Here is a 15,334-nt window from a genome sequence, read left to right as displayed (position 1 = left end):
CTTCAGAACAAGCTTCACACCTGTCACATTCAACAAAAAAATGTTTAAAATTGCAAAATCAGGAAAGTCCAAGCCAAGTGATGCAAAGAAAGGCCTGGGCTGGGGAGAGGGAGGCTCGGAGGACATTTTTATTTAGTTCACTCACAGTTTTGAGTGCATGGTGGGCAAGCTCCCTGACATCACAAGTGCCGTGTATGGATCATGGAACCTAGCGGTCCTTCCCGTCTCCCACCTCGGACATGGTACAGGTAGGCTGCACTCATCCCCAAGGCCATTTCCCGGCTGGTCTCCCCACTTGGACCCGAGGAACGGCCTTCCTGGGGCTTCGCTCGCAGCTGCCCGCCCCCCGGACAGGTGAGCACACGGGACACCGGGTGACTGACTTCCAGGGCTTTATTGAACAAAAGGAGGTTCACAAGGGGAAGGTGGGAGGCCATCCGGCTGAGCCCTTCCCCGACACTGGGCGGGAGAAGCCTTCTACGGACCCGTCTTCAAGGCAGGAAGTGGCTTCCCAGCCCCCCTCATTTTAAAATAAAATGGAGATCCACCTCCCACTCACGGTGAGATCACCAAACATGCACTTACACATAAGCTCGCCCTGGGCAGGACCCCCGGGACAGGTGCAGCTTAAGTGCTTTTCAGGAGAGGGGGGCAACACAGACACCCCCAGAGGGGTCGCTCCATCCCAGGAAGGCATCTGCTCCCACTACAAGCAGCTCAGCCCCCCCCCCTCAGCTCAGGACGAGGGAGAGGGTCACACAAAGCCCAGGGGGGAGTTCACAGTAGCACTGGACATCACTCTAACCCTTTCCCATCGGGCCTAGCTCTCGCTCTCCACCAGTTATCCTGGGGGCCTGTTTAACCCCCCAGATCCCCTCAGGCAGAGGGCAGACTTCACCTCCACCTGGCCCAGAATGGCAGCCCAGGGGGCGAAGACCCTGCCCCCAATCCCTCCCCAGTGGCAGGTCCTGCAGGCTACCACCAAATGGTTGGCAAAAGAAAAAAACTTGATACTGTGCAAGTTTATGAAGTGCTTTTTAAACAAACAAAAAAAAAGACATTTCCCACCCCTTTTATACCTTAAAAAATATTTTTTAAAGACAGGAGTGTACAGGGTGCCCCTTCTGGGCACAGTGGGGGAAGGTACCCCGGACCCGTGTCCATTTGGCCTTCCCTGGGATGGAAAACTTCAAACAGCAGCAATGGCTCAGGGGTGGCTGGGGCGGCAAGTGGGGGTCCAGGGCAGCGTAACGCCCCTCAGAGAATGTTTTCAGAAAATAAATGAAATATCGCGAAGGCTTTGGGGGGGAGAACTCCCGAGTTCTCTTCACATGGAGGCCTTCCTCCCGGGCCAGGAAGGATGGGGTTCCCGCTTCCCAGGCCTGGGTGGTTCCCACCCACCGAACGTGCAGAACCAACATGTTTTTGGATTCAGGACAGCCCAAACTCCAAATCCAAGAAAATAAACTTACTGGGGGAAGGGGAGGGAGAAGCGTCAGCCCTAAATGTCCTTGGAGCTGGATCCCTTTTTCTCTCCCCGCCCCCCACCCTGGGCCTAAGCTGATTAAAAACCAGCTTCCTCTGGCCTCCCAACCCCAAATAACAACAATCAGGCCGAGGCTGGAAAGGAAAACACAAAAACCAGACAACACATAGAACCCCGGGGGGAGCAGGGGGCTGCCCGGAGGGGAGGGAACCCTGCGGGGCTGTGTCAGAAAGCCTCTCCCCGGGAGGGAGCCAGCCGAGCACCTGGGGACGGCCCAGCGCCCACGGTCCAGACGCAGAGTCCAGCGGGCACCGGAAGCCCCTGGGACTGGCACGCTGGGCAGCTGCCCCCCACCCCCGAGGGGGCACAGCCTTGGTTGGAGCCCTCAGTTCAAGTCCAGCAAATAATTAAATAAACGGGTAAGAAGGGAGAGACGGGGCTTTTCCCCAGGCCACATCCAGGAACCCGGCCCCCTACACAGAGAGCGGGGGGACAGTCAAGTGTGGCCGGTGTTCCAGCCCGGGAAGGAGGAAGGGGCAAGGAGACACGAGGGGAACGGGTGGGGGAAGTGGTCAAGTCTGCTCCCGGCCCCTCAGAAGTCCTTCAGGCGGCTGTACATCTCCCGCTTGCTCCGCTCTCCCGACCAGGTCCGGCTCTTCAGGCGGAACCTCTTAAAGTCCTCCTTGAAGTCCTCGTGGTTCATGGGCCGGTAATCCTGGGGCTCGCAGAACATCTGCACGCGGGAGGAGGGGCCGTCAGCGCAAGCCCCGGGGTCTCCCCTCCCTCCCACCCTCGGGGGTGAGCTAAGGGACGGTCTCCATGGCAACGGGTAAGATTCTGAGGGCAGAGCCCCCGGAGAGCTGAATAATCACATCCTGGCTGTGGGGTCGAGGGGCCTTCCTCCCTCCAGCCCTGCCGGCTCCCCGCAGCCCTTACCGTGAACTGGGGGAAGAAATCCTTGTAGCCCCCTTTGAGGATGTACATCTCGGGGTAGTACAGGTTTGGGTAGTCATTGGAGGCTCGGTCTCGCTCCCTGATAAAGCGGCACCTGGAAGGCAAAGGGAGCAGAAGAACCAGAGTTTCAGGCGCCAGAGTCAACAGTGGAGCCGGGTCCACCCTGGTAGCCCTGAGGTAGGGCCCCCCCCCCCCAGTGGTCTGCCCAACTATGGAAAGCACCGGTACAGCCTGGGGGGGGGAGGGGGTGCAGCCAGACACTGGCCAGAGAAACAGAGGGGCCGGGCCTGGGTCTTCTTCTATGACTGAGGGCCTACCACATAGTAGGTGCTTTTTAAATAAACATTTATTGCTCACTGACTATTCTGTTTCCCAAATGCCCGAGACGGCAATAACAAATCCCTGACAACCACCTAAGTACTTTAAAGTTAACTTGAGTGATGTCTCAATCATCTCAACTGAGTCTCTGCTGGAGGGTATTATTATTACTCCCCAATGTACAGAAATGAAACTCAGAAAAGTCACTCGTCAGCCCATAGCACAGCGCCCGGAACATGGTAGGTGCTTATTAAATGATTTTTTATAATTTAAATTTAATAAATTTATACAATTTATAAATCAAAGATCGCTCATCAGCACACAGCACAGTGCTCAGAACATGAGAGGTGCTTATTTTAATAATTTAATTTAAAAAATTTTAAGTTTATAAATTTATACAATTATATATAATTTCAAAATATAAGTTATAGTAATTTAATTTTTCACAATATAACTTCAATTTTATATCAATATTAATATAAATGTTTTATAAAAGTCTGTTTATTGACTTAAATCATAGTGGGAATTCCTTTTGCGTATGGGTTGGACCCCACAAATTGAGGAGATGCCCCCAGTGGACAGACCACAGCTGCCCTCCCTTCTTTTCTAAGTTCCAGCTCCCGGTGAGGGACTCAAACAACACTTACATCCGAGGTCCTCGCTCAGAGGAGAATTCACAGTGGAAAATGAGAATAATTCTCTTGTCTTCACTGGGGAGGATGGGGTTCACCAGCAGAAAATTCTCAGCATCTTGTTCCAAGGGAAGGTTCACCGCACCCTGAAAAAAGGCCCGTTGAGTTGGGAGTGAGGGGTGGGTTTGGGGGCATCCTTCCCCTAAAGCCCAGAGCCTCCCCCCAGTCTGGCCACCTTCCCCCGCAGCAGGGAAGCCCCCGTCCCAGGTTCACTCCGTTTCCCCGTCGTCTCCCAAGCCCTCTCCCCGGGAACGGCCATGACCAGCCCTCTTACCTTGATGTGACCCCCCTCAAATTCATAGGGATATCTGCAATCCAGGATGACGCACTTCTCGACAATATTGCTAAACTTCCCTGTTAGGACGGCCACCATCTGCGGGGGGGACAGAGGCCGGTCAGGGACGGGGGGGGACAGAGGCCGGTCAGGGACGGGGGGGACAGAGGCCGGTCAGGGATGGGGGGGGGGGGGGACAGAGGCCGGTCAGGGACGGGGGGGGGGGACAGAGGCCGGTCAGGGATGGGCCGCCCGAGGCCGTCCGGGGCTCCTCCTCCCCACCCCGGGCGGCCCCTCTCACCGTCTCTGGGGAGATGTACTTAAGGTCCTGATGGCGTCCGTCGATGGTCTGCAGGAGAAAGGCCTGAGGAGAGAAGAAAGCCAGACGGCGTCGGGCCGGGTCGGCGTCGGGCCGGGTCAGCATCGGCTCCATCCAGGCGAGCTCAGCAGGGCCAGCTCCTTCCCGGAGGGAGCGGCTCCGGGGGACGCTCACCCCGCTGTTCTCGGGGCCAGCCCCGCCGTTACCAGTGGGAAGGGAAGGGGGCAGACCCCAGCCAGGCGCCCGAGCAAAGAGTATTTCTAGAAGGCTCGAGGGGAGGAAGGGCGACCCGTGCTCCCCGGAGCCACGGGCGAGAAGGCAGGAGACGAGTGGACAAGGAAGGAGAAAGTGGACAAGGGGAGACTCCAAATAACAGCAGGACAGTGGGCGGATACAGCACCGGGCCCGAGTCAGGGAGACTCATCTTCCCGAGTTCAAATCCGGCCTCAGACACTGAGCAGCTGGGGGGCCCTTCACCCCGCTTGCCTCAGTTTCCTCAACTGTAAAATGAGCCGATGTCCAACTGCTCCAGTATCTTTGCCAAGAAAATCCCCAATGGGATCATGAAAATTGGACATTAAAAGCTCACTGATGGAGCCCATAGTCAACCAGGCTTGGAGAACTCCATCCCAGCTCAGTTTCCTGAGGAGTCTCAGCTATTAGTGGGGGCCCAGCAAGAAAGGAGCCCCCAGGCCAGGCCCTTCTATTAGTGGGGACCCAGCAAGAAGGGAGCCCCCAGTCCAGGCCCTTCTATTAGTGGGGACCCAGCAAGAAGGGAGCCCCCAGTCCAGGCCCCTCCTCCAGTGGTACCTTAGAGTAATCCCCGATCAGCTCTCTGGGATCATTGTCCAAGATGGTCTCAATTTCGTCATGACATAACGACCTGGAGCGGAGCAGTCGCGGTTTCTGAGAAGGAAAGGGAAGATCGTGGTTGAGACCAAGGGCGCGTGGGGGGGAGGCCGAGGGCCAGGCTCTGTCTGGCACAGACACCTGCTTCCTTCCCGTCGGGCGCCCAGGGAGGCCGTGCCGGGCACCCCGGATGCTTGGGACCTGGCCGATGTGGGCAGACCCCCCTCTCAGCTGCAAAGAGAGCTCCTGGAAGGGGGACCAGCTGCTTAAAAACAAAACAAAAACCTTGTAAAAAACAGATCCGCAAAACCAGCCGACTGCTCTCCTCCTTAGGCCCTAAATTCCAGCACAACGCGGACCAAGCCTGCCTCAGTTCCACGAGCTGTAAATGGGAAGCTCAGGAGCCGTTTCCCCATTACCGCCCTCCAGGGCCAGCAGGGAGCGACTGACCGGCGCCATCACTTGGCCACCTCCGCTTAGACTGGACGCTCCTGGAGGACAAGCGCTACCTTCTGCCTTTCTTTGCCTGGCATACAGCAGGTGCTTAACAGATGCTGGCGGGCCGAGCGACGCCCTCCCCGCCCGGCAGCCACTCACCGGCTCCTCTTCCTTCTCCTCCAGGGCGGCGGCGGGGATCGTCACGCTCTTCCTGCGCTTGTTCTTGACCGGCGTGTCCTTGTCCCGGGGACGCTCCAGCCGCTTGAGGACCGGCCGGATGGACGTGCTGGGCATGGAGGGGGAGCGGAACAGCCGGCGGCACTTGCTGTGCATGACTAAGGACTGGGGGGGACGGGGAGGAGACACGAGACAAGGCACCGAGGACCGTCAGGGAGCGCAGCGCGCGAACCCGCGAATCCTCACCAACACCCGCCGGAGGGACGGCTGTCCTCCCGACCCTCTCCCCATTTCACAGAGTGGGAAACTGAGGCAGAGACCCGGCAAATCACTTATTAGGAGCTAAAAATAGTGGAGAGCCCTTTACCCATTTATCTGACTTTAACTCACAACCCTGGGAAAGAGGTGCCGTCCGATCACCCCCATTTTACAGAGAGGGAGAAGCCAAGGATGGAAGAAGGGGCCACGGACTAACCCCTTTCTCTCGCCCCCACCCCGAGGGGCAAAGACAGCTAACGTAGCAGAGGGGACGTGCAGTCAGGAAGCCCGAATTCCGCTTCTCTACCGGGCGACTCCAAGCAAGTCACTTGTTTTCTTTATTTGTACAGTCAGCCTTGGACTCGTGGCCAGTGACTAAGGCTGGTTCTGGGCCACAAGCCGTCCCTCCCTCGGCAGCCCAGGTCCCGGCCCGTCCCTGCCCTACCTGTTCACTTTCCTCTTCCTTCCTGACCAAGGGCGCGCTGATGAGGCTTTCCATCCCTGGGGGGACTTCTTCCTCGTTCTGCAAGAGATTTAAAAACAAAACAGGCTTTTTAGGTCGAAGACAGAATAAAGTGTGGATTTTGTATCCTGCAACTTTGCTAAAGTCGTGAATGGTTTCTAGTAGTTTTTTAGTTGATTCTCTAGGGTTTTCTAAGTAACCATCATATCATCTGCAGAGAGGGATCCTTTGGTTTCCTCATGATCTTCTCCAATTCCTTTAATCTGTTTCTTCTCTTATTGCCAAAAACAACATTTCTAACACAATACCGAATCGTACTGTGATTGGGGCAACCTTGTTTTACCCTGATCCTACTGGGAATGGTAGAACAGAAGGAAACGAATGAAACAAGGAGGGAGAAAAATCATAATTATCAGCCAATGACCCCAGGACCAAGTGCTCCCACCTAGACTTTCAACAACTTTTGCCTTTAAAGCCTTGCACGGAGCGCGTTCGTTGGAACGTAAAGCACCGAGTGCAGCCAGGAACTGGTTGGTCTGATGGGGGGAGGGGCTTCCTGGACCTGAACCCCTTCTCCAAGAAGGCCTGATGCACTTCTGAGGAGCAGAATGTGAGGGGGGGGGAACCAGGTATCACTGGGACAGCATCAAATCGAGTCCACGGAGTTGGGCCTTTTCCATCACTTATCTTGACTCAGGTTCCCCGAAGGTAACTATTCCCTGCTTTTCCCGGACTCGATGGAAATGGGCTTCTGCCCTGAGGAGGATTTTACCTCCTGTCTCAGATTCTTCTCCAGGCACTGACCCAAGCTCAGTCTCCTTTCCCCGGCTCCGAGCTCGCCTCCCCCTGGAGGGTCCCTGACCCTGTCGGGCCTTTTACCTTCAGGTCATCTTCCAGGATGTCCATAAACCCGTCATCTCCATCATCACTGGCGTCATCTCCACTGGCGGAGCTCTGGTTCATGGAAAAGCGGCGCAAGGGCAGGGGACCCAAGTTCTCTTCCCTCTCTCCCGGAGAGAAACACTGGACAGACGTGAAGAAAAGTCAGCGCGATCACGGGCCAGGGCGCGCCCTCCCCCCCCCCCCTGCTGTGTCTCGGGCCCAGCCACCCCACGGAACATCTGCACCCAAGGGCTGCCCGTGGGCTATCTGCCATCCAGGGAGGAGGAGAAGGGAGGGAGGAAAAAACTTGGACCCCAGAGGGTGAATGATGGGAACTATCTCTGCTTATTTTGAAAATAAAAAGCTTTAAAATAAAATTGTATCAAGAGGAAAAAAGGAGTATCTGCACCTGTGTGGGAGGGACCCCCACTCTCACGTACCATCAGATCAGGGGCCGAGTTTGGCCTCTGGGCGAAGGCCTCCCTCCGGCTGGCCCACTCGGCGGCGGCGGAGCGGCTGTGGCCCGCCGGTCGGGAGGGCATCTTGAAGACGAACGCTTCCTGCACAAGAAGCGGGACCACGTCAAACCTCCGTGGGACGGCGCCGTGATCCCCCCGACCGTGGACTATGCCGGGCCCCAGCTTACATTCTCCTTGTCTCCCTGGCTGCTCGTGTCCAGCTGCACGTCCCCCTTGCCCTTCCGGGGCGCGTCCAGGTCTCTGGAGTTGGTGATGTTCCTCAGGGCAGGGCTGGATCCCAGGAATTTCTCCTGATGGTGGAGCAAGAAGCGGGAGGGAGGGTTATGGCCTGTTCTTAACCTACCTTCGCACAGATTCTGAAGCCCAAGTCCCATCCACCCCCAGGATAGTGACTTATCAGGGACCCCTGGATTCAAGGGGTTCTATGCCTTAGAAGGGACCCCCAGGATTGTGCCTTAGGAAGGAGCCTTGGGATTTGAGGGGTCCCATATCTTAAGAGGGACCCCCAGGATCTGAAGGGTCCTATGCTTTAGGGACCCCCAGGATTTGAGGGCTGCTATGCTTTAGGAGGGAGCCCCAGGATTATGCCTTAGGAGGCATCCTATACTTTAGGAGGGACCCCTGGGATCCGAGGGATCCTATACTTTAGAGAGCCCCAGGGTTTGAGGGCTGTTATGCCTTAGGAGGGACCCCTGGGATCCAGGGGGTCCTATACTTTAGGGACCCCCAGGGTTTGAGGGCTGCTATGCCTTAGGAGGGACCCCTGGGATCCGAGGGGTCTTATACTTTAGGGACCCCCAGGGTTTGAGGGCTGCTATGCCTTAGGAGGGACCCCTGGGATCCGGGGGGTCCTATACTTTAGGGACCCCCAGGGTTTGAGGGCTGCTATGCCTTAGGAGGGACCCCTGGGATCCGAGGGGTCTTATACTTTAGGGACCTCCAGGATTTGAGGGCTGCTATGCCTTAGGAGTGACCCCTGGGATCCAAGGGGTCCTATTCTTTAGGGACCCCCAGGGTTTGAGGGCTGCTATGCCTTAGGAGGGACCCCTGGGATCCGGGGGGTCCTATACTTTAGGGACCCCCAGGGTTTGAGGGCTGCTATGACTTAGGAGGGACCCCTGGGATTACACCTGAGGAGGCATCCTGTATCTTAGGAGGGACCCCTGGGATCCGGGGGGTCCTATACTTTAGGGACCCCCAGGGTTTGAGGGCTGCTATGCCTTAGGAGGGACCCCTGGGATCCGAGGGGTCCTATTCTTTAGGGACCCCCAGGGTTTGAGGGCTGCTATGCCTTAGGAGTGACCCCTGGGATCTGAGGGGTCCTATTCTTTAGGGACCCCCAGGGTTTGAGGGCTGCTATGCTTTAAGAGGGATCCCTGGTTCAGCCCTGCTGGCTCATGCACACGGCCACTCCCCTTGTCAGCAAGCTGGGGAGTGCAGCCTCCGGGAGGTCAGGCCTCTGGCCCTTCCACCTCAGAGGCCGGCTGACCCCTCCGAGAAAAGCATTGCCCAGAGCTGGGGTGAAACTCTCAGGCTTCCCGCCCCTCCCCGGGGAGGCCCAGACAAGCCTGCAAAAGGGCAAACTTACAGGCAAGGACTGGAAGCGTCTGATGGGGAGTCTGTCTCTGGGGGAGAAAGGGACGGAGAAGGAGGTGAGCGGAGATGGCTAACATGGAACCCCAGAGCGCCCCCCGTGACCCAATCTGCGGACAACGGGCTCTTTCCAAGGCCAGAGCAGCTCCCGACTCCCCAGCAGCCCCTAGCCCCGCGAGGAGGGGACCCTCCCACTCAGGCTAGCGAGGAGTCGGGGGTCTCGGGGTCCCACCACGGGCCGTGGGGCCCCGAGCAGCCGCCCCCGGGACAGGACACTTACTCTCGGACCTGGCCGGCCTCCCGGATCGCCTCCTGAAACCTGCAAAGATCCAACGGGACCACATGTCACCAGGGAGGAAGGGAAAGCGGAGGATGCCCGGGGACGCTGCAGGCGGCCTCGGACGGGTGGCAAACGCAGACCCTCCCCCGCCGTCCCTGCCGCCCTCCGTGGCTGAGGCGGCTCCCAGAGGAGGCAAGGTTGGGACCCCGGAGAGCTTCCTCGGCCGGGCAGGGACAGTGCCCGCCTCCCCAGGCTCCTGTGGGGACCACGAGGCCTTCGGCAAACCCGAGAGAGCCCGTCCTGGAGCCGGCAGGAGAGCCCCAGGACAGAGGGAGGGAGGGGGTGCCCCCCCCGGGGGACACAGGAAGGAGCCGTGGGTCCTGCTGGGGGCTGGATGGGCCGCCCCGGCAGGTAGCGAGCCCCCTTCACTTTGGGATAAAGATCCCACTGTTGGATGGGATGGAAAGCAGAGGGGGAGTCGGGCAGGAGGGTGGGACTCGGGGGCACGATCCCTTCGGTTCTATGATCCTGCTTAGTGACCAGCTGATGGTGGAGACCTGAATTCAAATCCTGCCTTGGACATTAGCTTGTGACCCTAGACCTCTCTCAGCCTCAGTTTCCTCATCTGTAAAATCATCAGCCAGAGCCAGGTGGCTCCATGGATAGAGCACAAGTCAGAAGACTCAAGTTCAAATCCAGCCTCAGGCAAGATGTGTGACCTTGGCCAAATCACTTCACTCTGTTCCCTCAGTTTCCTCATCTGTAAAATGGGCTGGAGAAGGAAATGGCCAAAAAAGCCCCAAGTGGGTCCCAGAGAGTCGGGCGTGACTGACAGTGAGTGAAGCACCAATAGCGGGGCCCATTTCAAAGGGTCGCTGTGAAGGTCAGATAGGATGGGAGGCGGGGGGAAGCATGGGGGGAGGGGAAGGGGGCACGGTGGGCACCGTGTCGACAAAAGCCCTGACAAAACTTACAAGTGCTGCGGGCGTCACGTGGGCGCGCAGCGTTTGGGGGGGGCCAGTGGCCATCTTGGCCCATCTCTGCTCCCCCCACAAACCCAACAAACACGGGGGCCTCGCTGGTGGAAGACGGGGGAAAAAAGAGGGGCCCGGGGAGCCCTAGACAGCCCCAGGCCGGACAGCCCAGTGGTCTGTACTGTGCTGGGGGCAACATTGCCCTGGGAGGGGAAGCAGCGGAGAAAGGCAACAAGAGAAAAGAACGGCGATTATCAGAGAGAAAGGGAAGGAAAGGAAGGCCGGCCCAGGGATCCCGCTAAAGGCTGGCCCAGGGGAGGCGGGCAGGGCCGGGCTTGGGGGCAGGGTCTCGGGGCTGCGTCGCCAGGGCGACAGACCCGCGCCCCAGCCTTCCACCTGTATGCAAATGGGGACAGCTGGGCCCCTGCCACGCAGGCCATATGGGCCTCCCTGAAAAGGCAGCTGGAGGCCCGGCCCTGGCTGCTGAATGCCCCCTCCCGAGGGGGCGGGGCGGCGAGTGTGCCCAGACAATGAGGGGGAGGGGCAGGCCCAGTCCCCCTCCCCCCGGAACAAAATGTCCCGGGCTCTGGGATGCCCCCCTCCCCCCCAATCCCCTCCATCCCTTACTCCCGGGTCCCGCCCCTCGGCCAAGGCTGAAGAATTCTGACAGATGTGCCTTTGGAAGCTCCCGGGGGAGGGAGGACCACCGGCTCGGCGTGGCTGGGAGGGCCACCTGTCCCCGCTGGGCCATTGTGTCCGCCCCGAGAGACCCTCACACGCTGCAGCCCGTCTGAGACCCAGCAACTGTCGCGGCAGGTGCAGAGACGGGGGCGCCGCCCCGGGCTCCTCGGCTCCGGCCTTGGGCCCCACAGCTGTCAGACCCGTCTCTCTGGCCCCCCAAAAGTCGTGGTTTTATTAAAGGGGCTGGTGCTGTTCTCCCTTAGATAGGTCTTTATTCACCCCCCCCATAATCTCTTCATTCCCCTCCCCCAAGTTTCTACCCTTTTCTGATGAGAACTTTTTGGGGGGAGGAGAAGAGCAAACACTTCCTGTTGCCTGTAAAAGGCCTCCCTCTTCTCCCCACCCCGTTTCCTGTTTTTAAATGAAGTCTAAGGTCAGGCTGGGCACCTTCCCCCAAAGGCCCTGGCGGCGAGGGCACCTAAAACCCCACAGGGCCTGGAGGGTGGGGGAGGGGAAGCTGGGGGGGCCTCCCTCAGTCTCCCTCCCAGGGCCACGGCCGAGGCCGGCCTTCGGGACTCAGCTAGTACTCGGGGGACAGCCGGCCGTCCCCTTCCCCCTCGCCTTCCCCAGGGGACGGAGGGACGGACATCTCCGCTCTCCTTCTGAGGGTCCCCCTTTTCCCTTCTCTTACATGTGGCGCCCCCAAATCCCAGTGATGAGAAGCTTCTACTTACACGTGGTCCATTGCCTGGGGGTCCACGGGGCTGGGGGAATCCATGGAGAGACCTGGGTTGGAGGGAAAATCAAAGCTTAGCCCGGTCGCCTCTTCATTGTCCTGTGACCTCCCATTCTCTTCCTTCTGGGCCGGGGGAATTCTTTCCCTGAGGCAGCCCGCAGCCAGGGCAAGGGCTCTCAGCCGTGCAATCATTAACAAGCCTCCCAATCTGTAAAATGGGGACACTCCTGCTCCGGGATCAGAGGGCTGGGGGAGGAAAGCCTTGCGGAAAGCTTCCCCCGCCATAGTGAGGGTTTGTTTTGTTTTGTTTTTAAATCCGAGAAACCTACTATCTAATTTTTGGTTTAAAGGGCTGGGAGTGGGCTGGGAGTCTGCTCTGGAGACTCCTTCAAGCTACTGGTTCAAAAAAGAGAATTGAGTCACAAATAATAAGGGAACAGAGAGAAGCTGCTCAGAGACACCAGTTGGGGAGGAAGCTGAAGGAAGGAGCAGAAGACAAGGTCAATGGCTTCCTCTCTCTCCAGCGAGGGTTGGGCCCTGCTGCCCCTCACCTCGGGAAACTCGAACCAACTACGGTGGAACCCGCTGCCGGCCGCCCTGGCACTGTGGCCAAGACCCCCGTGATTTCTACCTCGTGGGGGTTTTCTAAGCAGCTACATCCTCTCCTCTGTGATTTCAGAGGCTCATATGGAATCAGAAGCTTAGATTTCAGAGAATGGCCCCCGGAGGCTACGTCCAAGGTCACGGGACAGCGTCAGAGCCGGCCCCGGCCCTCTCCATCCATGGTGGCCGGCAAGCTGCCTCCCACGGACGTTCTCCGTGCCCACGGCCCCCTCCCGCAACATAAATGTTTCCCCCCCAATCTCCCCCTCCTTCCATGGCCGGTCCACTCACCCGCATCTGAGAATTCCGATGAATCCGAGTTCTCGGAAGACAAGGATTCCCGGGACAGTGAGACAATTCTGCTCCGGAAGACCAGGCTTGGCTTTTTTCTCTTGGGGGTCTCACTGTCAAACAAAGGGGGGAGTGTGGTCAGAGGAGGAATCGTCCCTTCCCTCGCCTCAGGGGCCGTTACCCTGGTCCTGGAGTCCTCGACCAAGGAACGGGCTTTGGATTCAAATCCTACCTCGGAGCCTGTCACCCTAAATGAGTCATCTCCCCCTCCTGGGACTCCAGCTTCCTCATCCGGAAAGTGAGGCTAGAGCTGGGAGGCTCAAGCCTCTGGAGGGTGCTGAGGGCTGGGGGACCCCCCCCCCCCAATGATTTGGTAACGAAATAAAACCCCGGATTCCAGCCCCCCCCCACCTCCCCCCCAGGCCCTTCATGTGTCAGTCCGGCCACTTCCCTTTATCTCTAAGGCTCCTCCTCTCCCTCTTATGACAATTCTAGGACCGGAGCCAGAGGAGGCCGGAGCAGGAACCTTAAAGGGGCTTCTGGCAGAGCCAAGCGTGAAGCCCGGGGCTCTAGTCCATCTCATCAGACAAACCCCACTAAACGCCCCTGCCGGGGAAGGAGACCCGCCCGGTTTCCACATCTGTGCAGAGGAGCCCCCTCCCCCCCAAGGGCCTTCAGGCTGCAAGCTCCAACAATGACCTTCGCGGGGTTAAAAATAAATTTAACCAAATAAACCCAACAAAAATAAATGTACGGAGCAGCCAGCGAGCAGCCACTCATTCATGCGGAGGGCTGCGCTCACTCACAATGTCAACAGTGAGGCCGTTTTTACCCCCAAACCCGGGGACCCCAGGGCGGCTTCAATCTGGAAATCGGGGGTGTGGAGCCTGGGGGGAGGGGGAGCTGCCTCGGGGAAGATGCTCCAGCCCCCCCCCACCAGGCCCGCCAGCCATTTCAGGCAATGCCGGCCAGTCCCAGCTCTACTCAAGCCCCCAGTTTTTCATGGGTCCGTCCCTGACCCCCCAGAACACCCAGCCGACCCTTCCTCGAGGAGCTTCAGTTCTAGAAAAGGGAGATTTTCCCGCCAGTGTGGGGTTCCCACAGAAAGAGAAGTCCTGATTTTATCCACATCCTGATGGTGTGAAAACCACTTCTCTCCTGAAGAACCGGCTCCCGGCAGTCTTTTTACAAAGGTTTCCCGGACTGACGGGATGGTCCAGGGCTGCTTCAGATGTAGGAACGGGGAGATGGAGGGGCCCTCGAGTCTCAAGTTCAAATGCTCCCCGCCACTTAGGGCTGGTGCCCCGGGGCTCCTCCGCTGTAACGGGAGGGGGGTTGCCTGGGGGGGGGTCTCTTCCGGCTCTGACACTGGCCCCAGATTCCCGAGTCCCAAACCTGCGACCCCCGACCGCCGGGCCCGGCCAAAATGGCTGCGTGCCGGTGGGCTCACAGCTGAAAGTAGGAGGGCCGGATTGTGGCCGACGCGCGGACCCCGGCCCGGGGTCAGGAGGGTAATTGCCGGCTCCCTGAGGAAGGGGATTAATCTAAGAGCCCGGGAAGGGCTGCTGGAACTCTGAAGGGGGCAGCGTGGTCTGCAGATGCAAGGTCCGGGCTGGATGGAGACTCCTTAGCCCAACCTCGTGCCTTTATTTACAGAGGAGGAAAAAGGAGGCTCCGGAAGCGTCTTGCCCAGTTCCGTGGGAATGGCCCCTTTGCCAAAGTCCACGATGGGCAAATCGCGGGGTTCTCCCCCATGCTCTCATTTTCCTGCCTGCCCTAAAACAGCGGGCCGGGGACCCAGGGACCGGGACCGACCCGGAGCCGCAGCGGTATCGCCCCCTACCCGGACCAAAAGCCCCTCCTAACTCTACGGGTCTCCCCAAAGGGCGCTCCCACGGGGAGTTCTGCAAGTCTGCGCTAACCTGCTCCAAGGCAGCCCGGCTCTCCGAGCCCGGGCGAGGGCCCCCAGCCCTGGCGGGATACCCCGCCCCCCGCCCGCCACCGTCCCTACCTCCCCAGGCCGGCGAGGTCGCTCATGGTTCGCGCCAGGGTGGTGACCGGGGAGGAGGCGGCCACGGGGTCCGGGGAGCAGAAGAGCCCCCGGGCCGTGGGCGGCAGCAGCCCGGCCGCCAGCCGGCTTGGCCGCGGGGCCCCGAGCCGCTCCCGGCGCCCGGGGCTGCGCTCCGCCTCGGAGGGGGTGTCCCAGGGGGCCGGCTGCTGCTCCATCATCGCGGCGCGGGAGGGCAGGAGCAGGAAAGGGCAAAGCGAGGAGCCCGGGCCGGCGCCGCGCACGAGACGACTCCAGATGCGCCAGAGGTGGGAACGCGGGCCAGGCGCCTCCCCCCGGCGCGCAGCGGAGGCCGAGGCGGCGAGAGTGCGCAGGGCAGGACAATGAGGCCGGCCGGGAGGGAGGAGGAGGCTGGCGAGGCTCGATGCCCGAGCCCCCGCAGGGCACAGGGAGGCCGAGGAGGGAAGGGGCGGAGGGAGAGGAGAGGAAGAGGGGGGACAGAGGAGGAGGAGAGGAGGGAGAGGGAGGAGGAGAGAAAGAAGGAAAGAGAAGGAGGAAAAAGAGGAGGAAAGGGAGAGG

General features: G+C 59.4%; 1 protein-coding gene across 1 annotated transcript; it reads right to left on the bottom strand.

Annotated features, from left to right (window-relative positions):
* Positions 1-375: 375 nt before the first annotated feature.
* On the bottom strand, positions 376-14,904 carry CDC25B (cell division cycle 25B). Its single transcript, XM_051974326.1, has 16 exons — positions 14,759-14,904; positions 12,748-12,860; positions 11,852-11,903; positions 9,463-9,501; positions 9,178-9,214; positions 7,757-7,879; positions 7,551-7,670; positions 7,108-7,251; positions 6,211-6,288; positions 5,490-5,672; positions 4,854-4,949; positions 4,026-4,088; positions 3,725-3,823; positions 3,406-3,536; positions 2,423-2,534; positions 376-2,219 (listed from the first exon to the last, which is right to left on the bottom strand). Exons 1-16 carry the CDS (start codon positions 14,782-14,784, stop codon positions 2,079-2,081), a joined length of 1,557 nt encoding a protein of 518 aa, XP_051830286.1. The 5' UTR covers positions 14,785-14,904; the 3' UTR covers positions 376-2,078.
* Between the last annotated feature and the right edge of the window lie 430 nt (positions 14,905-15,334).

The sequence above is a fragment of the Antechinus flavipes genome, chromosome 2 (genome assembly GCF_016432865.1).
Source record: "Antechinus flavipes isolate AdamAnt ecotype Samford, QLD, Australia chromosome 2, AdamAnt_v2, whole genome shotgun sequence".
Taxonomy (NCBI): domain Eukaryota; kingdom Metazoa; phylum Chordata; class Mammalia; order Dasyuromorphia; family Dasyuridae; genus Antechinus; species Antechinus flavipes.
Note: the sequence above shows the minus strand (reverse complement) of the source record. Positions and strands in the feature narration are given on the sequence as shown.

Coding starts and splice junctions, on each gene's coding strand:
- CDC25B (XM_051974326.1), bottom strand. CDS start 14,784: ATGAGCGACCTCGCCGGCCTGGGGAG. Junction 9,502..11,851: donor CCCCAGGCAATGGACCACGT/GTAAGTAGAAGC, acceptor GGATCTTTGCAG/GTTTCAGGAGGCGATCCGGG. Junction 3,824..4,025: donor AGTACATCTCCCCAGAGACG/GTGAGAGGGGCC, acceptor TCCCCCCCGCAG/ATGGTGGCCGTCCTAACAGG.